The 24,271-nt window shown below is 50.5% G+C and overlaps 2 protein-coding genes across 4 annotated transcripts in view; both read left to right on the top strand.

Moving 5' to 3' along the window:
- The first annotated feature begins 370 nt into the window (after nucleotides 1-370).
- Nucleotides 371-7,773, top strand: LOC133416086 (prenylcysteine oxidase-like). The gene is made up of 7 exons (XM_061702733.1): nucleotides 371-680; nucleotides 1,147-1,353; nucleotides 1,429-1,603; nucleotides 2,540-2,751; nucleotides 3,759-3,899; nucleotides 5,579-5,987; nucleotides 7,193-7,773. Exons 1-7 carry the CDS (start codon nucleotides 533-535, stop codon nucleotides 7,437-7,439), a joined length of 1,539 nt encoding a protein of 512 aa, XP_061558717.1. The 5' UTR covers nucleotides 371-532; the 3' UTR covers nucleotides 7,440-7,773.
- Nucleotides 7,774-9,718: 1,945 nt separating this feature from the next.
- Nucleotides 9,719-24,271, top strand: part of crebrf (creb3 regulatory factor) — a 15,219-nt gene continuing 666 nt past the window's right edge. The window contains exons 1-10 of one of the 3 annotated variants that reach the window (XM_061702587.1): nucleotides 9,719-9,995; nucleotides 12,760-12,898; nucleotides 13,780-13,839; nucleotides 15,676-15,857; nucleotides 15,931-16,931; nucleotides 17,180-17,377; nucleotides 20,209-20,398; nucleotides 20,470-20,543; nucleotides 21,235-21,354; nucleotides 22,462-24,271. The exon at nucleotides 22,462-24,271 is cut by the window's right edge and continues 666 nt beyond it. In XM_061702587.1, coding sequence (XP_061558571.1) covers nucleotides 12,890-12,898; nucleotides 13,780-13,839; nucleotides 15,676-15,857; nucleotides 15,931-16,931; nucleotides 17,180-17,377; nucleotides 20,209-20,398; nucleotides 20,470-20,543; nucleotides 21,235-21,354; nucleotides 22,462-22,580 — 1,953 coding nt within the window. In that variant the 5' untranslated portion in view covers nucleotides 9,719-9,995; nucleotides 12,760-12,889 and the 3' untranslated portion in view covers nucleotides 22,581-24,271. Of the gene's footprint in view, nucleotides 9,996-12,759; nucleotides 12,899-13,713; nucleotides 13,840-15,675; nucleotides 15,858-15,930; nucleotides 16,932-17,179; nucleotides 17,378-20,208; nucleotides 20,399-20,469; nucleotides 20,544-21,234; nucleotides 21,355-21,430 lie in introns of all 3 variants that reach the window. The other 2 variants (XM_061702584.1, XM_061702588.1) reach the window with 2 other exon arrangements.

Here is a 24,271-nt window from a genome sequence, read left to right on the forward strand (position 1 = left end):
GGATGTGTGTCGTCCTACAGCTTTTTTGTTTGTACAGAAATAATTAAATCTACTTAATATCTTTCCAGATGCACTAAAAAGATACCTTACGCCTCAAACTGGGGGGGGGGGGCTAATTTGCCCAGGGCACCAAAAAGGCTAGGGCCGGCCCTGTTTGTAAGACTTGAGTAACGAATAACATGCAAAATAGGAGAGTGATTATGCCTTTTTTATTTCAATATAAATGATGTCGTTTTGGCGTAAATCATATATCGTGTATAAAAAATACAAATCTACAATAAGTAGAGTCAATCTCATCTAGTGCTACAAACGCGAGACGCGTCCAGCGACGTCAACAAAACTGACGTCATAGTTGACGTGCGTCCATGTCACGTGATATTGCGCCGCCAGACTCGATCAATCGCTCGATGTTCTTTTTTGTCTGCCGTTAGGGTGAGCCAGCAGCTAGCTAAGCGTTAGCCGAGCCGAGGGTCAACGCGGGAGACGTTCCGTCCGCTCTGCGCGACTCCTCCTCGGCCGGCAGGCGGACAGCATGCGGCGTCTCCCCGGGTCCGCTGGCGGCGATGTCTGCGGCGGCTTCCGGCCGCTGCTGGCCGCCCTGCTGGCCCTCTCCTCGGCCTCCGCGTCCGCGTCCGCGTCCGGGTCCGCTCATGTGGATGGAGCTCCGCCCTCCAAAATAGGCAAGAACACAACATTTGGGGTTACCTTCATCGGGTGGATCCTGAACACCGACACGCGCAGTATTAAGGACATGTCGGGAACTATTTTCCGCATTTTCCATCGGGGGGGGGGGGGAAGTCATGCTGTATTGAATCATTCTTGCACATTTTGTGGAAAGGGTCCACATTCGTCGAACCCGATTCAGACCATTCCGATTTGAAAAAAGTTTCCCTTTCGCTGACATTGGCCGCCTCCTCCCGCATTTGTCTACCAGTTCGAAGCGTTCCAACTCGGACCCGCTCGGCTGATTCAGGACATGTACAGAACCTTGTCTGCTATTATGACTGGGCTCGTCATTTCCTGACCAGTCGAAACCCCTCGCAGCTTCAAGTTGAACGTTCTTCGCGTCCGCCTCTCGGTTCCTTCCGTCGCGCGAGTCAAATCGAGCGAAAGCCGAAAGTGTGACGGTGGCAACTGTTGTTCCAGCGGTGGTGGGCGCCGGCGTCGGGGGCAGCGCCGCGGCCCACTTCCTGCGCCAGCACTTCGGGGCCGACGTGCAGCTGGACGTGTACGAGAAGGGCGAGGTGGGCGGCCGCTTGGCCACCGTCACCGTCAACCGCGACCGCTACGAGTCGGGCGGAGCCGTCATTCACTCGCTCAACCTGCACATGCGGGACTTTGTCAAGCGGCTGGGTGAGCTATCCCGCGTACACGCGCGACCTGCACGCGCACGCGCACGCTCACGCTCACGCAGGTGACGACGCGCAGGCCTCAAGTACCGCCGCGGCGTGTCGGGCAAGACGGCGGTGTTCGACGGCGCCGAGGTGATCCTGGGGGAGACGGACTGGTACCTGCTGGACCTTTTCCGCCTGTGGTGGCGCTACGGCATCAGCTTCATCCGCCTGCAGATGTGGGTGGAGGAGATCATGGAGAAGTTCGTCAGGTGCGTGCGTGCGTGCGCGCCGAACATCCTTTTCATATGGTTTCATCAAGAACGCTGAGGACGTGGCCCGCTCAGTTGCCTTTGGAAAAGCAATTCACTGCATTCCAGCCTTTTCTTTCTTTAAAAGCTGAAATTCACAAATAGCCATCGTAAGACAAAGAACAAAAAGGGGGGGCGTGAGAGAGATATCTATCTATGTATCTTATCCATCAGAAAGGTCTTTGTTGTTTCGAAGGAAAACCACAATTCTTTTTGAAACTTAATGGCAAAATGTCTTTGCCGTTATGTGTGTTTTGTGTGAAGATGCTCATGACATTTTTGGATGGCTCGCATTTTTTTCTTATGGCTCAGTTTTCCTTTTCTGTGAATACGAACACAAATGCATCTTTTTGGGCTTTTTAAAAACAATATTTAACTTGCGCTGTCTTTCGCGTTATCTCCACTGGAGGCGTTCGCGCGATGATGTTGTTGATCTGTGATGAGGCCGCCATTTTGCATTCACCCAATTGCAGAGCGCAAAAGACATTTCTGAAATATGAATGAATGCGTATGAATTTTTGAAAGTGTCGTAACCATTGCGTGTCTTTACCTTTATTACGAGTGTCAAAGGTTGAAAGTAGTTGGGATCATTTATGCACTTGAAGGGCAAGACATGGAAATTGGGACTTTACGTCTTTTTGGTGACAAAAAGAAGCGTGTTTCGGTGGGTCGCCACCATTTGAGCCGCCAAGAAGGATTGCCTAAAAATAGAAATCAGTAACTTTTGGAAAGGATAGGACTTTAAGCGTGGCTGTTTCAGCATGGGAAACAATTAGCCCTAGAAAACCAAGGTCGTGGCAACATTCCTTTATTTTATTTTTTTACCATTGTCGAGCAAACGATATGAAATTGAGCCGTATCCGTAGACTCTAGCGCATGTATGAATATCGTGCGTAGGATCTACAAGTACCAGGCCCACGGTTACGCCTTCAGCTCGGCGGAGGACCTCCTGGACTCGCTGGGCGGGAGCGGCTTCCTGAACATGACGCGCAGGCCGCTCTCCGATTCGCTGCTGGAGCTGGGCGTGTCCCAACGCTTCATCGACGAGGTCGTGGCGCCGGTCATCAGGCTCAACTACGGCCAGAACGTCAGCGTACCCGCTTTCGTGGGTCAGGTCCCTTCGTGCATCACAATTTGTCTTTTTCTTGTATTCAATGGAGAATTTGTCAACACCAGAAGCGAGAGTGGGCTTTTTAGATAGCGGACCGAGATACCGGAGTTCCTAAAAAGTCCACTGGAAATTCTTTTTCAGTGAGCGGGGAGTCCTTCCTGACTGCACAGTATACGCATTTTGATAAAATAGTCGACACCGGGGATGAAACCATAAATCGAATACTCCCGAATCACTGGAAAGAGATTTTCATTGATTGGAATGTATAGTTGACTCGAGGCCCGATTCGATGCGATTCGATTCGATTCGTTGAATCGGAATCGGAATCATCTTTATTTGCCAAACGGGTCCCCAAAAACGCACAAGGAATTTGTCTCCGGTAGAGAGAATACTCCCTATGCACTATGATTTTGATATCATGGTTAACATGGCGCCTTGTATTCTGAGTAGAATCGCTTTAGGAGCCCAAACGGAATGAAAAAGGCTCCGTAGAAACGCCTCAATCGGACTAAACGGGCCGAATCCCAACGGGATCTCTTTCGGTTTCACAGGCAGGCAGGGGTGGAATATTCCTTTTGCCGGGTAAGTTTTCCTCACGTAACCGTGACCTCATCGTTTGGGCACGTCGTCACTACGGCGACCGGCGCCGGGACGCCGCGGAGATCTCGCTTTGAACTGCTTGTAACTTTGGTTGTTTTACCGAAGGGGTAAAGACGATCCCAACTCCTGCGTCGAACAGACGACGGACCTCGAATAAATGACGTGACGTGCGCGTGTCACACGGCTGCTGCGATTCAACGTAGCGCACGTATACACCCGATCGGGATCGATGGCGTCACGTGGAAACCGTCGAGCGGAGATCTTCGATGGGAATGACAAAAAGTCTCCACGTCAGCCGGCTGTCGTCGACGCTCTCTGCCTGAAACGATCGATCAAATCCTCTCTCGGGATTCTTGATAGTCATCGGGTGAACTTTATTTGTGTTGTGTTGTGTTGTGTTTGCAGGCGCGGTGTCTTTGGCCAGCGCCCATTCCAACCTTTGGGCGGTGGAAGGCGGAAACAAGTTGGTTTGCGAGGGGCTGCTGAAGATGGCCAATGCCAACCTGGTGCCCGCGCGGGTCACTTCTGTGCGACCGCTTCGCTCGGGTAAAAACCTTTCGCGCTTGGTCGGCGGCTTTTACGGCCCAGGAAGTCGCTTCCTGTCGGCGGCTGAAACTGAAGCTCAACTGAAGTCATAGCAACGTGTGCAATTTGCTCTTCTCCGTCTTGGGCCAGTTTGGCCCGTTCCTTCCTACAGGTTGTTATTTAGCGTACACGAGGAACAGTTTTGTATTACGTATTATACAGAAAACTTGATTTGACATTATTTTGGGGGGTTGTGCGTCTCATTTTTTTGGGGGGGGGCGATTTTCATGCAATTTGGAATGGGCAGCGTTTTTTTCACATTCATTCATTTATTCCGTAATGGAATAAAAAAAAAAAAAAAAAAAATCCTCACATTTTTGCAAATTTATTAAAAATACAAAAATGAAGAAATCACGTTTCATTGAAAAGTGAAGCGTTGTGAATAAATTCACATTTTTCCATGTTACAACCTTAATGCATAATGGATGAAGTCAATTTCTTCCCTCAAAATTCGACACACAACAAACACCCCATAATTTCTGCTAATTTATTTCACAAAAAATAAAAACTAAGAAAACCCATTTAATGCAAAAGGGAAACGGTGTGAATATTTGAGTGCATCTGGAAAGTATTTCCGGTGCGTGACTTTTTTACTTGGATTTTTGACTGCCGGTTGAAAATGGAAAGGAACCCTGCGCGGATTCTTCTCATCGGGCCTCGTTCGGCGCAAATCTGCGCGTCCGCACGGTCGTGCTTGTTTTTGTTCGTCGTCCGCGAACAAATTGAGAAGCTGCTCAGACCGCACGAACAGTGCAGGATCAGCTTTCCAAAACACGCACGGCATATTGAAACTCATCGTTTACCAAAACAATAATAACAACTTGAACCGGGAATTTGCTAATGCGCCGACTAAATGTCCCTACAGACTGTGAAAAGGACACTTGTTGTCACTTTTCCCCTCGTCCCGTCGCAGTGCTCGTACGGGCTTCGTGTTTTTGTTCGTTCGTTCGTTCGTTCGCTCGCTCCCACCCACCGTTGATCGCGCGAGGGCACGTTTTGCTCACGCGGCCTGTACAGCGATCGAGCCGCTCGCATTTCGTACTTCAAATCCAAACGTCAAAGTTTTCGTATCGACCCGCTACAGTCGGCGTTTGCTCAAATGGCGAGAGAGTCATCGTTTCCAATCCCTCCGATCGGCCGCACGATGGGATTTTCGTAAACGGTAGGATTGGCGGCTGGCGTTTTTGCTCGGGACGGATCTCCGACTGGCGTACGGGAAATGGGTCTCGTGTATTTTCTCTTGCATCCAAGGCAAATTTCATGACGTTTATCAAGTGCCAATGTCTCTTTGCAGCGCTGTATTTCTTCCTTCCGATGTCTTTGAACAACATATGGAGTCTTTGTTCATTCTTGGCTCTTAATTGACTTGTCCGTGCCACGTTCTCGCCTTTAACTTTGGAACTCATCGAAAATGTCGAACGCCAACATGGTTATGATGACATGTTGTTTTCGGGGCCGTCTCTTGCAACTTGAAACCTCCGCACGCAACGTTTGCCGAGACGCTTCAGATGGAATTTTGTGAAATCCGATCGGCTGACGTAGACCCGGTGGCCGGCGCGCGCGCGTGGACTTTGCGAACGTGCTCGACTTGTGCGCGCATTTCTTGGCGACCGAGGCCCACGTTTCGTTGTCTGCGGCAGGCGGCGCGCTTCAGTACCAGCTGAGCGTGGCCGGAGAGGAGGCGGCGGGGGCGGGGCCGGCGTACGACGCGGTGGTGCTGGCGGCGCCGCTGCTGGCCGGCTCGGGCGTCTCCTTCCGAGGCTTCGCGCCGCCTGTGGAGCCGGCGGAGGGCGACTACCGCGGCACGGTGGCCACCGTGGTGCACGGCTACCTCAACACCTCGCTGTTCGGCTTCCCGGACCCGCGCCTCTTCCCGTACGCCGGCGTGCTGACCACCGACGCGCCGGCGCTGTTCTTCAACAGCGTGGCCGCCATTTATCCCGTCAACGTGTCGCCGGGCTTCCGCCGCAAACGGGCGCACGAGGCCGCCGTCTACAAAGTCTTCTCTCCCGAAGTGCTGACCAGGGAGCAGCTGAAGACGCTCTTCAGGTGAGCGGGCTCCGCGGGGCTCCGCGGGGCTCCGCGGGGGTCCGCGGGGCTCCGCGGGCCCCGTCCGCTCCTCCGCCTCCGTTTATGTGGCGGGGAAGCAAGCTTCCAAAGGGTTACGGAAAGGATCTTTTTCTGGGATTTTGATGGCAATTGGCTTCATTTTCAAGTTATCACCTGTGAGGGCATAATTGGAATGTTTTCCAACAAACCTTCCACTGATAAGCTTTTTTCATGAGATGAAAACTCGAGAAAGACCAATAAGTCGATAGCGATTCTTCGTTGCCAAGGAGCCCGATAAGCAATATATATTAATTTGCGGTGAAAGGGAAAATATTGGCATGAAAATTTGGAATAATACAAACGCCGACCCTTGACTGGCTTTAAATATCTTGAAGCATATTGAACAGCTTTTCAGATTCACAACATGTAGTAAAGCTTTTATTGATCTGAGACAAAAGGCAACTTTGTTTTCAAATTGTAAGAAAAAGTGAAGGGAGCTCAGCAGCTTTAAAGTCTCACAAAGTCAAAAACAGAAACAAATCAACAGCTCCCAAAGTTTTCTGCAGTAAATCATAAGTTCAATAGAATTGAAATGTTGAGTTTGAATATTAAACAGACTCAATTCCCAGGGTCTGCAGCATCTCATGTGAAAATTTCAATCGATCAATAAATAGTTCCCTGACGTTTAGCCGGTTTGCGATTGATCTCTTATCGACCGTTAACGGGTCGATGCCTAGCGGGAGGCTCGGAAAACGGGGGCGGGCTCACGCGGACTCCGACTTCAGGCGGCCCGTTGCCATGGAGATGAGACCGTTTTTCAGTTTCAGCCGAGCTAACGGGTCAGCGGAAGGTCGCGGGAGCGTGCCGTGCGAACGCACGGCAAACGATCGGTCACGCCTTCCGTTTCTAACCATTAAGCCAAGTCAAGTCGCACGCACACGCGCACTTCTGCATTTGTGTAGTGCCTGGCCGTTCAGGGGGCGTGGCCCGGTCAATGACATCCGAAGCTTCTCCGTGCTGCTTGCGAGCGTCGTCGTTTTGTTTTTCTCTTCTGTTCCGTAAACGGCTGAAAGCGTGTCAGTGACTTTTGTTGTTTTCGGTCTTTTGTCTTGTGACATTTTTGTCTCAACGCTCCCGTGAAAATGAGTTCGATATCCGACGGGGGGACTCGGCGGTTCCGTGTGACACGCTGTCGCCCCCCGCAGGTCGTACTACTCGGCGCAGGCGACGGAGCGGCGGGCGCACCCTCGCTACGGCGACGCGGCGCCGCCCCCAGTGGAGCTGCGGCCGCACCTCTACTACCTGAACGGCGTGGAGCGGGCGGGCGGTGCCGTGGAGATGAGCGCCGTGGCCGCCAAGAACGTCGCCCTGCTCGCTTACCACCGCTGGAACGGGCGCACCCTGCGTGTGGACCGCAAGGACCTCGTGCACAAGATTAAGACTGAACTTTGACCTCCTCCGAGACCTCGCGGCGCGAAGCTCTCGCTCCGAAAGTTCGGACCCCGCCGGGCTCGTCCGGCTTCGGAAAGTACCGCTTGGTCTTATTCGACCGCGGACGTGCGCTCGGGTTACGGATACAGCGGGGGCGGCGGAGACGATCATTTACGTGATCGAGAGTCCTGCCAAATATTCATGGCAGAATTTGGCCCCTTTTCCTCGATTTTGACCTTTTATGAGGCTTTTTTGATTGTTTATTTCATGAAATAATTGGTTACTTGGGTTTGCCCCACTAGCTTCGTGTCAGTGTCTGTTTTTTTTCTAAATATAAAGAAGATTTCAAAAGTAATGAGCTCATTTGATCAATGTCAGCAGTAGAAAGTGCAGGTATTTGAGTTTAAAAAGTAAAAAGTCGCCAGAAAAATAAATACTCAAGTAAAGTGCAGATAGCTGAAAAATCGACTTCATGACAGTAATCAAGTACAAGTACTTTGTTACTTTCCACCGCTGGTAGATTGATGGTACATACAAGTATGTGACATCCATCAATGTGCGTGCGTGTGTCCAGTGAAACGCACGTCCACCGTCTCCACATTTGTCAGCTTTGAAAATGTCAAAAGAGCAAGAACATCAGGAACGTTTGCGGTGCGTCGACGTTTCAGAGAGTCTTTCCCGCTGCACGTTTCATCGCTGACGTCACCCTTCGACGGGCTGCTGCGCCACAAGCGGGAAGTCCAAACGCGGAAGGAGGCCTGCTCCTCCTTCCGTCAGCTGACCTTCATTCGCTCACTTTGGGAGGCCGCCTCATTTCGCCTATTGTTTATGATGACCACCTTGTTACCTTTGACCTTTCCAGTCGTTACATGCACCTCTGATTGTGGTACACGTTGTACTTGCAAGCAGCCCTAAAGACCTCCCGGCTTGCACGCTTGGGGAAAAAAACAATCTTAATTAACCGGAACAGCTGCTGATATTCTCCTGTAATTGCCCCCGTCCGTCCGTCCGTCCGTCCGTCCTCAAAACCGCGAGGCATTCGTGCTCACCGGTCGGCCGTACTGTGCCCCCGTGCGCCCCCCCCCCGGGTTTATTTATTTATTTAAAATACAGCAATTTGAACTTCAAATCAGAAGTCATTGCTACCAAATCTAAAAAACAAAACAAAAAAACAACTATTGTTCAATTGAAGAAGGGATTTATTAAAAAATATACAGAAACGGGGATTTGAGTCGTTGCGAGTTGAACTTGAGCGGATTTCTGGCGACTTGACCCAAATGAAAAGAAATATTTCAGCCTCGGGACGTGACGAGGCGTTAAACAAACATGCGGCTGAAATCAATTAGCGATGATATCGTTATCAAAAGTTATGGAGAGCAGATGCTACATTGAGAAAAATGACTTGGGACTTGATTACCATCGCTGAATGAAAAAGCAAAGAATTGTGTTTTTCATTCTCTGTCCAAATGAAACGTTGGGATGCAAAAAGAAGACGATAATGGCAAAACAGGAACGAAACGTCTTCTAATGTTGTATCGTTCCTTTCGAACTCAGTCTACCAAACTGACGATTTCGTATGCGCTCTCGTCCAACGATTCTCAGTGTGGCACGCGAGCTCCCTCTAGTGGGAAGTGAAAAATGACGGCATTCAAATCAACTGTACAATATTTTCAACATCAAATACAATCAAACATATTACAATGTTGCATGTCCAAAAAAATGTTTTTACTTTTCAAGTCCAGTCCAGTTGTAATTAACCTGAGTGCAATATGCAAATGTTTTTATAATTAACATTTTAACCATTTTGTGTTAGATAGTGTTGAAGTACTGTGAGAGAAGAACTATAAATGTTCCACCAATTTATGAGTGCTCTTTCATTTGGGACTTTTGTACACAAGTTAATCGATTTTCATATTCTTTTTTTCATTATAACATAGTACTTGGTGTGTCTAACTTGATGTTATGATAAGTGTATCAAAGCACAACATGAATAACCAGTTCATTTTTTTCAAATAAAAAGTTAATAACCCCAAAATTATTTTGGGGAATAATTCAAGTACAATTTTTACGAAAGTTTTGAATCCTTATGAAGTAAATATACATATTTATTTTCCAATGTAGCGGTATTAATGGTCTTACAATTATACATTCACGTCTCACGTTTTAATGAAACACTTGGGTCTACTATTTTGCTGAAGGAGACGTCCGAATTTTTGGAGGTGCCCAGATTAGGGGAGCATTGCTCTCGTTAGGACGAGAAAGAAGAAACATTTTGTCCACTAAATCGCCGAACACGTCGTCGTTAACGCGATTCAAGTGTGCGTGCTGTGTTTCGCGAGTTTTGTGTGGAACAAGGATTGGGCCGCTCCCATTGGCCGAGCCGCGTACCACGTGGTCGGGCAGTCACGCGCCTTCCAGGAAGTGACAAAACAAAACAAAAACAAGAGCGAGAGAGCGAGCGAGGAAAGGACAAGAACAGAAAAGAAAGATACGACAGCCAGCAGCGGTCGTCAGGACTCGTACCGACGCTGCGAGCCGGACAAGTTTCGCCGCGACGCCAGCGCGGCTCGCCCGGAAGTGAGTTTTTCGGGGAACAAAACCAAACCGAAAGGTTTCCTTGCGCTGCTTCTTTTGGCTTTCAAAAGATTTGGAGGATTATTAGCCCGGCGGCTAGCTTTCGTTGTTGTTTTGTGCGGCGGACGGAGGCCGAATGCAACTGAGCTATCGCCATTAAAACGGCGGAAAACAACAACAAGAACAAGAGGAATGGACGCCTTTCCCTTCTCCTTCTCCTTGTTGTTGTTGTTTTGTGGCTGCGTCTTGTCAGCTAGCCTCTTCCATCATTCTAATGCAATGGAGACAGAATTTGATCGCGATTTGTTAGCATTTAGCACGCGCGGGAGCCCGTCTAATTCCTGGCCACGATGGCTGCAAATGGCACTTATGTAACAAGTCATTTGTCACTTTTGAAATCAACGCACACACGATGACACGTTGGTTTGTGCGGTCGGTTTATCGCGTGGAACGGGGACTTTTGCTCGCAGGGTACACGCCCCCCAACACACGCACGCACGCAAGAGCAGACGCGCGCGCGAGCCATGCTAGAACATTCCCTCCATCATTCGCTCGCTTTGTTTTCTAGTCAAGTTCAAAACAAAATGATTTTTGAGGACACTTGTTATTTGTGGACTCGAATTTTGACGTCACGTGACTACCAATGTTTATGAAAGGACACGTTGTACACTCCACATTGAAGATGTTAGCCCGCATTTGTTGGCGTTCGAAAGTTGAGTTTGTTTCGGTGTGTGAACGCTGTCGAGGTTTTGTGCGTTTGTAGCCAAGGAAATGTGAGAAATGTTTGAATGTGGGCCGACGCCGCGCAGGCCTTCAACTTGTTTATCTGCAGCCTCAACCAACCTTGAGCGCGGGCGAGCTCGCTGACGTTATCCTCGGCCAATCGTGGGAGCGCGGAGCGCGGAGGCGGGCCGCCACCGCCCCTCGACCAATGGGAAGGCAGGATTACGTGGGTGTTGGCGCTGCCGCGTTAGGTGACGCTTTGTTTTGCTTAGTTGATGATCTGAGCACAGGATGCTCAAAATGAGCTTTGATACAGTTTTATTTTTGAAATAGCTTGCGTTTGAAAGGATTTACGTCTTCGTTGTTGTTATGATGTGAAATTGGATGCTTTAATTCCATAACAACAATGAAATAAGGATGTTTATTTTTGGGTGCATATTTTATCGAGCAACGTGGGAAGTCGCTTTGCATTCTGGGTTTGCTGCGTTGTTCCATGCAATTACTAACCTCTTGTCAATTGACTGTCTGGTGTCGTACTCGAGCGGCTCCACCTACCGGAGACAAATTCCTTGTGTGTTTTTTGGACATACTTGGCAAATAAAGATGATTCTGATTCTGCTAAATGAACACCTTAAGAGCTGGTGTAACCCTTTTCATGCACTCATCAATCCCGATCTAGCGAGGAGGGTTAGCCTCTTAGCAGAGGTGGCCAAAGTCCTCACACTTTGTACAGTGTAAGCAGAAGTACTGATTTAACGCCATACAATTCTGATGTAAACGTTTCAGACCGAGTACGAGTACAAAGTCTTACATTTGAGTACTTGCCGATACCAATATTTACAGATATTTTTTTGAAAATGTTTTATTTTCATCCAATATTGTGCACAGAAATGAACTTTTTAGGAGGGCCCGACCAATCTGGATTTTTTGAGGCCTGTGCCAATTCTGATATTTGGCAGAACAAAATTCCGATAATCGATGAATTGGACGATTAATACAAAAAGACATTATGAATAAAATCATTTATTTTTTTGGTCCCTTAATGCTTACAAGAATAAAGATATCTATTACAGCCAGAAGGTTTGAATGTTTGTTTCGTTTTGTTTGACTTGTTACTTAAGTATTTGGTTCATCTACGACGGAGAATTTTTCAAATATTTGTTTGAATGTCTTTGTCTTGTGTTGGAATGTGTTGATTTGTAAAAAAATAACACATAAATCTGCCAATTTATGCCCATTTGACCAAGTGTGGTATGCGGGCTCCCTCTGGTGGTAGGTGAAAGGATCACTGAATGAAATGCTCAAACGATGCAAAATGTTGCAGTGGCTTCAACGTTTTGAAAGTCCAGTACATTACATTTGTTCAGTTGTATTTAACTTTTAAGAACAATACATTTGCATTTCATTATTTAAAATTATATATTTCAAACATTTATGTCGTGTTTTTTTTTCAGTATATTCTTTATCTGCGCAATTCATTTGAAATGTTTTTCTATTTTCCTATATCAACGTTCAAAGTGCGCATAATGTGACAGTGGTTGGCAAAAGGAATTAAATCAACTTTTTAGGACTAAAACCTGTGCCTTGTTTTTGACGAACACTTTGGCCTACTACGCTACCGTATTCGGATTTTGGCCAATATGGCGGCACTCGGACGACCAATAATTTTTTGACGAGGTACTTGTTGTAAAAAGCCTTCAAGTATTTCCACACAGCTGATGTACGCCTGCCATTAAGTGGGATCGCTGTCATCGTATCCGAGCTTTTTGTTGAGAAGCAGAATAGATATAAATGATCGGAATATTTCTTCACACTCTTGTCATTTTCTTTTCATGTTCAAACACAGGCGGACCACCGATGATACTCATCTAATATGCAAACCGTTTTCCCATCGACTCGTTCAGAATGATAATATAATATCAATATTCTTTTCATATTTTTTGGATAACTGTCTTAGTCCAAGCTGAGGGGAGTTGGACTTGCGATGTTTGTGACGCGGGCTTTGTTCAGCGATTCTCTTGTCGTTTTTGTGTCTTTTTATTAGATCGTCTTCGATCAGGCGGATAGGAGTGCCGACAGCGAGTCGCCGCCGCCCCCGAGCGCCCTCGCACCGCCGGGACCGGACTCCGGGCCCAGAGGTTCCCCGCCGCTGGAGCGCTAAGCTGTGCCTTGCGATGCCTCAGGTGGGCCTTTGAACGCCTCACGTTGCTATGGCGACACACGCACGGCAATGACGTCCCGTCGCCGCGCGCCTCCGCGCACGAGCGGCCCGTCGTCGCAGTTTTTGCGCTCGACGGCCGTCGCTCGGTCGCCGTTTGGTTTTGCGTCGCGAGCCGAAATGTGAGTTACGAGCGCGCTTCAGATACGCCGCCGCTCGGGTGAGTTTGAAATAAAAAAGAAATGAAAAAAATGAAGCCATTAAGGGTGCTGTAAGTCACAACTCACGCCCAAATGCTCACACCAACCAGCATCTAACATCACTTACTAGGCCACACCCCTTAAAGGCACTCAAGCAACACATGGGTACTACAGTATGTGCAATAATGACACTCATCGATTATCAATGAATCCACAACTGTTTTTAAAATGGAGTCATCGTTTGGAGACCCCGTTGAACTTGACATTTTCGGAATTTCAGCCTCTCGACAGTAAATGTGATGTGCGTCCCCCATGAGAGCAGGCGGATTATCTTTGTGTTTTTCAAAATAAGACGTTTGCTTTAACTTTGGGGAAAAAAGACCAACATTTTTGGCCGATTTTCGGATGGATGTTACAGATCAAAACCAGAATAACTGAATCGTAATCACTATGTTTTCCGCAATTTGAAATAATGTCCTGTTTTGAAGAAAGAGATGGCAATTAAAAAAAATGTAAGCCGATACATCAATGAATGGGGAAAAAAAAAGAAAACTAAATAGTGAGTTGCTTCCCTACTAATCTGAATATCGATGACGATGATGCTGCTGATGATGCTATGTGGCGCGTGTGCCGCACGCAGCCCAGCGCCAATGGGATGGAGCCTCCCTTTGGGGACGACTTTCAGCACTTCTCCTTTGCCGACCAGGCGCTGACCAGCACCGAGCTGCTGGCCAACACCTCCGACCCCGACTTCATGTACGAGCTGGTGAGTGCTCGCCGCACGCACGCACGCACCCACCACGTCATACGCTCGCAGCCGTCACAGGCCGCGTCGGGAGCGAGTCGCCGTGCGACGACACGTCGCCTTCTCCGGTGAATGTCGGCCATTCTGCAGCGGGACTCGATTAATCGAATACTCCCTGATCCCTATATAGTGATTTTTAGTGGACTTTTTAGCGCACTTTCTAGTCCAACTGAGGAGTTGTGAACGAGTGCGGCAAGCGAGAATGAAACGAGCGCTCGTGTTAGCCGCTAGCATGTGATTTCAGGCAGGTGGCATCTTCCTGAGCCTTCCTGAGATGCAGCTGACGTTGGGAACCAAGTGAAACGTGCGCGTGCGTTCATCGCGTTTGCCGCGGCAGGCTAACGAACGGCAAAAGATTTCTTGACTTTCCCGCAGGCGCGGCGTGCTAGCTTCATGCTAGCGCCACACACACCGGTGGCCGTTCAGAGCCAGCAAGGCTAAAATTCGAATATTTGTTCCGTGAAATTGTATTCAGTTACTCCCAAACGGTCTGTTGCGGCTATCCCCAAATGGCGGACCGCGGTCCAGGTCCGGACCAAATCAAAGTCTAATTCGGACCCACGCTCAATTGCTGTTAAGTAACGATAAAGCAGCGACGCACGGAAATTTCGGCCACCGAAATGTGTCGGCCGGAAGTGAATTTGCGGTTTCGTACCGGAAGACTTTTCTCACTGAAATAAAAGGGCCGAAAACGCAGCCAGCGCGCGGTCGTGTACACGATACGGAACCAACAGCCCGTCCGCGTCTGTGCGATGAGGAATGCCGGCAACTTTTCCTTCATGAATGGACGGACCGCTACTATTCTTCTGGAAGCTAGCGCAAAACCGTCGCGAGTTCTATGCCGCGGGGCCGCGGGATTGATAGAAACGCGCTAACGTTCAGCAGCACTTAACTTGGGAAACGAAACACCGATCTCACTCGGAGGCCGTAACTCGCACCTGAGAGCCCAATATAGCCAACAATCAATCAAACTTCATTTGAAAGCACTTTTCATGGCAAAAGCAAAGAGCGAATGAACGTAACGCGAGGTTCCGGTCACAAAGGAATGTGTCGGTGAAGCTGTGAGGCGTTTTCGAATCTTTGTTGGACTGGAAATGTGTCGTGCGCTTGTTGTGATCTACCTGAAAGCGAGGCTCCATTCATCTTACTTGAACGGAAGGCCTGCGATGCTTGACTTCAAATTGTTTCCAGCCTTGCTTTTTTGACGAGCAGGCGGCAAAATACAATTTGTACTGAAATGTAGGCTTGATGTTTTTGGTGGTGTTTGTATTTCGATGAGAACTGTTTCAAGGTTTTGCTGTGTGTTTAAAATCACTTTGTATTGTTGTGTTTTGGGAATGCAAATGTTCTCCTTTAGTAGGATCACAATAGTTTCATTGATGGTAAAGACAGATCATTCTTTTTTTTTTTTTAAATAAGGAAAAGGAAACGTAGCATTTCGATGTATTTGACCACGCAAATCGAAACATTTTACCCTGAGAATCCCTCGCAAACTGGGCCCCTCCCACTTTGGTCCGTTGCGCTCATTTGGTTGGCTGCACTGGATGAGGACGGGAGAGTTTTGGTCCAATCAGATTTCAGCCGGTATGTGTTGCCGGGGCAAGCTAATCTGCCCACCCGTGCTGGCCCACGGAAGGTACTAGGGTCGGGGTTCGGGCTAGTCCGTTAGCGATGGGACGGCCTCTTGAACCAATCGCATTTCACGTCGGCCCTCGATGACGTCGTCATTTTTCTGGCCTCCGTGCCGCTCGTCGCCGGCTTCGCATTCAGTCTCGTGTTTTCCGCCCCGCCCCCCAGGACAGAGACACGGGTCACCGACAGACCCCGTACGGCGACGGCGCGGCGGGCGTGGCCCACGGCGCCAAGGATCGTGACGCGGGCGCCGAGCAGCAGCCGACGATGGCGCTCGGCGAGTGCGACGCGGCGCACGCCGGCTCTGCGTTTGAGCAGTGGGACTCGTACTGGGAGGACCTCACCAGGTAGACGCCAACCTCGCACGTCGCCCGGTGCCTCAGGTCTAACGGCTGCGTGTGTGTGTGTGTGCGCGTGCAGGTACACGCGTCTGACCAGCTGCGACATCTGGGGCACGAAGGAGGTGGACTTCCTGGGCTTGGACGACTTCTCCAGCCCGTACCAGGACGAGGAAGTGATCGGCCGGACGCCCACGCTGGCCCAGCTCAACAGCGAGGACTCCCAGCCCGTGTGCGAGGCCCTCTACCCCCCCGCGGAGCCGACCCCGCCCGGCCCCCAGCCGCCGCCGGCCCCCGCCGAGCGAGCGCCGCTCCCGGGCTGGGGCGCCGGCCTCGCCCGGCCCTCGGCCGGCAGCGCCTCCTCGTCGCGCCCCTCCCGGAGCCTCCTCCCGGACTTCCCGGAGGGCTTCCAGAAGGCCACCCGGCCGGTCCCCTCCAGCACCGAGACCATGACCAAGACTCAGGCGCAACCGCGTGCCGCCCGGGACCGCGAGCCCTCGGGCGAAGCTTCCGAGACGGCGGCTCCGTCGGCCAACTTGGACTTTGTGCGGAAGGCCAAAATCCGCCTGAGCGCTCACAGAGCCCGGGCGGACTCCCCTTCGCGTACCCGCTCGGAGAAGGCGGACGCCCCCCCGCCCCTCCGGCGTGCCGCCTCGACGGCGCCGCCCGCCGGCTTCGGCGCCGGGAAGTCCGCCGTCGCGCCTCCGCCCGAAGATGTTCGCGCCGCCCCAGAGGGCGGGGCCCCGGGGCCGAGGAGCGCCGGCGGCCCGGGCGAAGAGGACAAGAGCAAAGAGGAAGAGCACAACTACTCGTTGTTCCTCACACAAAGCCGCCAGGCCACCGGGAGCCTCTCGCAGCCGGATGAAGACGAGGAAGAGGAGGAGGACGAGGACGAGGAGGAAGACGAGGAGGAAGACGAGGAAGGCGACGAGGGCGACGGGCCGGAGCTGGACGACGAAGACCGCGACGAAGGCTTCGGGAGCGAGCACGAGCTGTCCGACAACGAGGAAGAAGAGGAGGATGAGGATGAGGACTACGAGGCCGACAAGGACGACGACATGAGCGACGCCTTCTCCGAGCACGGTACGCCCGCGCGCTCGTCTTCTTCAGCCTTTCTTCTTCTTTTGTCTTCCTCGTGTGGCTCTCCTTTCTTCTAATTCTTCTCTCGTTTCTTCTTGTCTTTTTTTTCTCGTGCCCTTTTCTTCTTCTTTGTCTTCTTCATCCTCCTTTTTGTCCATTTTTCCGACAGCTTCTTAATTGTACCGATTTTCACTTTTGTACTTTTCTTCCTCATCTCTCCTCCTCCTCCTCGCCGTCCTTCGGGCCGGCAGGCGGCGACGCGTCCCTCCCGGAGGACGCGAAGGGCTCGACGGCGGGCGCGTCGAGCCGCAAGCGAGGCAAGCGTCGCTACTTCTGGGAGTACAGCGAGCAGCTGACGCCATCCAAGCAGGAGCGCCTGCTGAAACCTTGCGAGTGGGACCGCCACACTCTGCCCAGCAACTTGTACCAGAAGAACGGACCCCTGCACGGTAAACAGTTCAGCTTGTTTCCCAGCGGGATGTATGTAATTCCTACTCACCGAACGCATCGCGATGGATCCCTCGAAATGTTAGTTGTGTTATTTCGACCGATCCCGTGTTGGTGTTCGCTACCTCAGAAAGCCCTCAAATCAGAAAAGTGGCCCAATATCATGTTGACTTTCCTGATCAAAGTGAAGCACAAGCGCGCTATCCCGAACTTGAATTGAAAACTAGCCAAATCCAACTGCAGACGCTGCTTGGCAAGAAAAGACAGCGAATTGCTTTGTTTTGATTTGGAAATTGCCTCACTACTCCACTTCCGTGCCGCAATCCATCCATCCATCCGTCCATCCGTCCATTTTCTGTCGCGCTTCTCCTCACGCGGGTCGCGGGCGTGCCGGAGCCCATCCCGGCTGTCATCGGGCAGGAGGCGGGGTCCGCCCCGAACCGGTCGCCGGCCAATCGCAGGGCACATAGGAACAAACGACCATTCGCACTCGCATTCGCGCCTACGGGCAATTTAGAGTCGGCAATGAACCTAGCACGCATGTTTTGGGGATGCGGGAGGAAAGCGGAGCGCCCGGAGAAAAGCCACGCGGGCACGGGGAGAACACGCAAACTCCACACGGGCGGGGCCGGGGATCGAACCCCGGTCCTCAGAACGGAGAGGCCGACGCTCTAACCGGTCGGCCGCCGTGCCGCCTGCCGCAGTACAGTCAACCCGTTTACCGGGACGGTACAATCCGGACCCACCTGTGAGAGATGATACCAAAAAGGAACTTTTGGATTTCTTTGAAATACATTCCCCCCCTCGCGCAAGCTTGAAAACTCAGTTAAAGCCCCTTTTTAGAAGTATTTGTTGGTGCGCTGGCTCGCACATTTCCCCAGTTTGTTTGTCTTCCCATTTTTTACTGACGCATCAGAAAGACAACTCGATGTGATACGTTCAAACACAAAAATGTTGAATAACATAAGTCCGCTAGCTTCACGCTAACATGTAATGTGAAACCACATAGGTGGGCTCACATAAATTAATTAGCACGGACGTTCAGATATTTATTAACCTCACCTAACGACTACAACTTCAACACGAATGGAGCAGCAACCCGTCTACACGAAGCGTACAACAATCCTCACAGACAAATATTTTCTGCTCTGCGGGAGACACGCATTTCACTGGACGACTACTGGGGACCTTCCCTGCCTCTTCCTCACTCGCCGTACTACACTGGAGGCACGCAATTCTAAATTTAGAATTTACTCAGAAAAACGCTGGCTCGGAAATGTGCGCCGTAGCGGCGATTGACCGTTTTGCACTTTTGCGCGTTTCGAGATTGCCATATACGCAAAGGTACGAAGACGCGATACACCGGCGCGCTGCGGCGGCCCGGCTGACCCGCATGCTCGAGCGGCGGCCGTGCCGGCGAGGTGGACGTTCCCGTGGAAGTCGCTACGTGGACATTGAAATGAAGTCGTAACGTGCTCATTTCTCAACCGATTTTCATGAGGTTTACTTTTTCTGTCGGCGCCAAAGTGTGTGCTATAAATACGGGACATGTGGGGCGGAAAAGCCAAGAACGCATTTTTGCCTTTGTCGTAATTAGACTTTACACCGATTTTATCGGTCTGATCGGTATCGGCCGATAATTATCGGCTTCAATGTCATAATTCGCCGATCCGACCGATGACGTCATTGCCGCCCGCGTCGCCGTCGTGCACGGTATATTTCAGTCCAATAGCTGGTTTATTTTGAGCCTTGTCGCGCGTCTTTTGACGTAGTACTGTAGCCTTGTCTGACGCTCGACGAAGTTATATAAAAAATGAATAAATAAACATGTCGGCGGTGCGGGACAGGCGACACGTCGGAGACGGGCGACACGTAATGCCCGCCGGATCCGACGGCAAGACAAATGTGCTCTTTCACGATTGCACTATGTGAGACTACTGCAATAAAATCGTGTATTCCGATACCACCGCATCCCGTTTTTTACGATCATCGGGCTTTATCTTGTCAAATGTGACCGGATGCACTCGTTACCGTGGCGACGACAATAAGAGCGGATCGCGCCGACCGTATGGTAAGGACAAAATGGGGGAAAACGTGCGTCGGTGGTCACCGGTGCTCAGGACACGAGAGGACGTCGGTTTAAGGCTCGCTCGCGTACTTTGAATACGACGCGGCTCGCGAGCAGGCAACAAAACGTTACGTAGCCTAGCCAGCTAGCGGTAGCGCGAACGGTCGGACGTAAACGTGCCGCCGTTCTGTCGAATCGTGCTCTGATGTTTCGGTGTGGTTGAAGTCATTTCATGACAAATAAAGTAATTCAATTGCAGTAAGTTGCCACCCGTTATTTCTGTCGCTTTGACCTGACTGATGAGAATCCACGATCCGACGAGAGCGGTGATTTCCGACCTTTGTGGAGCCGAGGAACACGTTTTACAATTGAAAATTGTCACGGCACGCCGACAAACAAAAATGGCCCAAAAAGGGGATCCGTTCGTGACTGTTTTGACTTCCCGCCATCCAATAGGAACAAAGATCCATTATTTCTTGTAAATAGAATTTTTGGAGCAACTATTGAAATAGACACATCGCTCCATCTTGCGATCGGATCGGCGATGGTTATCGTTTTTTTTTTCAACTCTGTGATCGGCCCCAAAAATCCCGATCGTGTAAAGCCTCGCCGTCATTGTACGCCGTTGTACGACTTGTACGCGACCGTACGCAGCGCAACGTGTCGCCGTCCTTTTGCTCTTTTGGGGCAGGGAGCGCGCTGACCGTCGCTCAAAAGGGGCGTGTCCCATATATCTGCGGTTGTATGTTCCTCGGGCGGTCGTAGGAAAGTACGCGCTGAAGAAGTCTCGGCGGACCGACGTGGAGGACTTGACCCCCAACCCCAGGAAGCTCCTGCAGATCGGCACCGAGCTTCGAAAGCTCAACAAGGTGATCGGAGACCTGACGCCCGTCAGCGAGCTGCCGCTCACCGCCAGGCCGTGGTCGCGCAAGGAAAAGAACAAGCTGGCGTCCAGGTAACGCGCGCCCGCGGTCACGTGCCCGCCGCCGTCACGCGGGCCTCTCGCTCACACGGCGCTGTGTGCAGGGCGTGCCGTCTGAAGAAGAAGGCGCAGTATGAAGCCAACAAGGTGAAGCTGTGGGGACTCGGCACCGAGTACGGTACGTCTTCAAAGTGGATGCCGCGGAGCGAGGGCAGAGCAGAGGTTATTCCGTTCGCTCGAGACTTGGAAAAGAATTAACCGTGCGGAAAAAAACCAGACAAGGTGCGGACGGACTCGACTTCTGTCCGCCAGGCGAACGCGCAGCGATAACGACGACGTGGCGTTACCGTGAACGGCCTTTACACTTTTCCGAGTCTCGGCGAAGTCGCGGGAGGATCCCGATCTGATTTACACGCGACAAACGGACGTCCGCGTGCGTACTGAAGATTTGCACGCTCTAACCTTTGAGACTCTCGACACTCCGGTTGCCTTTTTGCTTATTGAGCGCTGAGAAAAGCAGCTGCGACAAAGTGCCGTACGTAAAGATTGAACTTCGAGAGACTAGAAAGCCTTTCTTGTTTTTGTCATTTCTAGAGCGAGGTTATTTGTCCTTCAGATCGTGTCCTCGTCGCTTGAAACAAACGAACGCCGGAAAGTGGTACGCCTCCGAATCGTTTCCCGCGGAAACGCATACGGCCCGCGCTATCCGCTTGTGGAATTGTCCATATGCGGACGTACATTTATGTGCGAGATGAATCGTTTCAGCCTTCGAGTCAACGACCGTATACGTAAAAATGCCGCGGCGGCCGTTTCAGGTCGTAAAAGCGGCGAGTCGAGTTTGACGGCGCTCCGCGCGCGTCTTCCCGTAGATCGGCTGCTGTTCGTCATCAACGCCGTCAAGGAGGAGATCGTGACCCGCGCCGACGACTCGAACCCCGGCGCCGGCGGCGTGAGCGACACGCTGGACAGAATCATCCGGGACGAGCTCGGTGAGACGACTTTCAATGACTACAATGCCAATGACCGCTTTCCTGTTTGCCTTTTTCGGACGGAGTTCTGTTCTAGCTTCAGATACGCCGCCGCTTGAGTGAAATACAAAATGGCGCAATGAAGGTTCTGTGATGCCCTGGCATGCGGGCGAGGAGGGCCGCACTCGCTCTTGATTGGACGGGACAAACAGACAGACACCCAAATATAAAATGAGAAGACTCGCGAGGAGCCGCCGGAGGCCGCAACTCACGCTCACGCGCGCCAGGCCACACCCCTTAAAGGCACACATCTGGCTCAGGAAGACTACAGGACATACAGTCGTTTGTTTCCTTACGTTCTCCTTCAGTATAAACTTACATTTTATACAATGCAGTGTTTTGTTTTCATGAAAAGCACGTCACAAAAAAATGTGTTAGAACGAGTGAAAATGGGAAGAAAAATGTGACAAATGAAGTTTATGAAGTCAAACTTTGCAGTTAGCAGTAGCTTAAACTGAAGATGATGCGCAATACAGTTAGTTGTCTTTTGGATCCCTATTAGGGCTACAATCAATGATTATTTTAACACTCAATCAGTCTATTCTTTTTGGGATTGATTGATGGATCGGATAAAATAATAATAATAATTTACGTCGCTTTATCGAAAGACAGGACACGATATCTAGTTGACAGCGCGGAAAATTCCCAAACCGAAACTGATTCTGATTAACATTTGGCAGAAATGTTGGTGATTGTTTTCCAAAGTAAAAGCAGATGTTTGCGAATGTCGTATTTTGAAAAAACACCAAGATGATTCTGCTTTCATTGAGGACGACACAAATCGGAAATTGCAATTTTCATTCAAGCGAGGTGTCATCGATCATCAAAATAGTTGAAAACTGAACGGATTAGTTGTTGCACATGTAATTCCGTAAAAATAATAATAATAATAATGACTCAATTAACAATAATACCTCGTTAAAACTGTCACATCTATTCTGTTACTCCCCGAGCTTAATCACGGAGGTCAATGTGCCACTGTGTTCTGATTATTATTAGAATTATGATTATTTTCAATTTCCTGTCCCACGAGCATCTCTTCTATCGACTTCCTGTTTGTGCCGGCAGTGTCGCCGCCTGTCGCCGGGCAGACTTCAGACTTCGTCAACAAGATCTTGGAGAACACGGGATGCGGCGACCCCACCGGCGGGCTGGTGGGCCTGCGGGTGCCCACCTCCAAAATGTAGACGGGCGGGCGCTCGGGAGGCCGCCCCTCTGCCCCCCTTATAACCACGCCCCCTTTGCATGCCCCTCACGCCCGAAGTCCATGCACCTGTGTCGACGCGCGCCCGGCTTCCCGCCCCGCCCCGTCTTACGGCGCGCGCCCCCTCTCGGGCCGGCCGTGATGCGACAGCGCGGAGTCCCGTCGCCCGCCGCCCGCCGCCTCGACCGTTCCACAGCGGAACAGGAAGTAGTTTGGTGCTAGTTGTACGTGGGCGGGGCGAATCGGGCGTTGGACCGCGAGGAGGAAGGTGAAGATGAAGCTGGCTCCGCCCCCTTCTTGTACAGTAGACGTGAGTGGGTTCATGCTAGTGTTACGAGTGATCCGAATCTATTCATTGTGCCTTGTGTGTGGGTGCGTGACGGCGGGAGAAATATTTGTGCGTGCGTGGAAAGACGTGATGTGTTCAAAGATCTTGTAAATGTGCGTAAATATGAGAGCTCTGCTTGCGCGATGCCACAGAGTCACTGTACGTGCGTATGCGTGTGAGTGCGCGTGTGTGCGTGTGGGAGGCCTCTGCAATAGATGACCGTTGCGTGTTGGTACTCTCCGGGTGGGCGAGGCTGAGAGCTCGTTTTGCGTTACAAACGAAATATTTGCACACTCTTAATCTATTTTCATTGATTGTTTTTGTACCAAAGACATGCAACAAAATGGCGAGCTAGCCAGGCAACGTAAGGTTTTGCACAGCTTACATGATGCCGTATTGAATGTAGATGTGGGGGGAGGGGAAACGGGGGGGTCCGAGGGACCCCAATGGAACTGTGAAGCTCGTCGGGTCCACAAATGGAACATTTCCTTTTTCAGTCCACGTTACGAGCTAACTGCGCGAAGTGCGCTAACTCGATAAGCTACCTTTTTATTTGGAAACGTCACCCGCACGAGAAGCAAAACACTCCCCGCCCCACCCGTGTTATGTCCTGGACTTAGTCGTCAAAAATTGCGGCGCTTCCGCTTCAAGCGAGCGTGTCACCTTCCGAGGCGGAAAGCTGGACGTGCGCAGGCGGGTAAACGTCCGATCGGCACGTGCCCGCACGGACCAAAGGAAAGGAAAAGGCCGCCGCTTCCCTCGATTTGTTTTCACCGTCGCCAACGGTTGGAAAGGCGCGAACCACATCTTGAGGAGGCTTTCTCCAACTTTTTAGGTCCAGGGGACCCCCCTCAGAATCCAAACGCCAATTAAACATAACTACTATGAGGTAAAGGCCAGAGGAGTTAAGAAGCCGTAACGTTACGATTCCAAATCGTGTTTTTAGAGGAAAAAAGTTGTAATATATGGAGTCATATTCCACGCTTGTGAATATTCTCGTCCATGCAAGTCATTTCATTCTAAGGGCGTTGAATCGCTCGCAACTGGATCGCAAATCATCTTTCCCGCTGCAAAAACATCCCAAATTCATTTTGACCATGTTTCAAAAACAAACAAAAAAGCCACTCAAGTGTTGTCGTTTATGAAAACACAAAGTAATAATACGAAGAATGAATAGCCTAGAAAATAAGTCATCATTTTATAGGGAAAAAATAATGTCCTTGAAAAACAAAAAAAAAAGTCAGACTGTTACATGAAAAAAAAGAAAATTGTAGTTTTAATATTTGGACAAAAAAGCGACAGAAATCCAAATTTTCTAATAAGAAAGAACACGGTTGGTGCCTTGA

Source organism: Phycodurus eques, chromosome 17 (assembly GCF_024500275.1).
Source record: "Phycodurus eques isolate BA_2022a chromosome 17, UOR_Pequ_1.1, whole genome shotgun sequence".
Classification (NCBI taxonomy): Eukaryota; Metazoa; Chordata; class Actinopteri; order Syngnathiformes; family Syngnathidae; genus Phycodurus; species Phycodurus eques.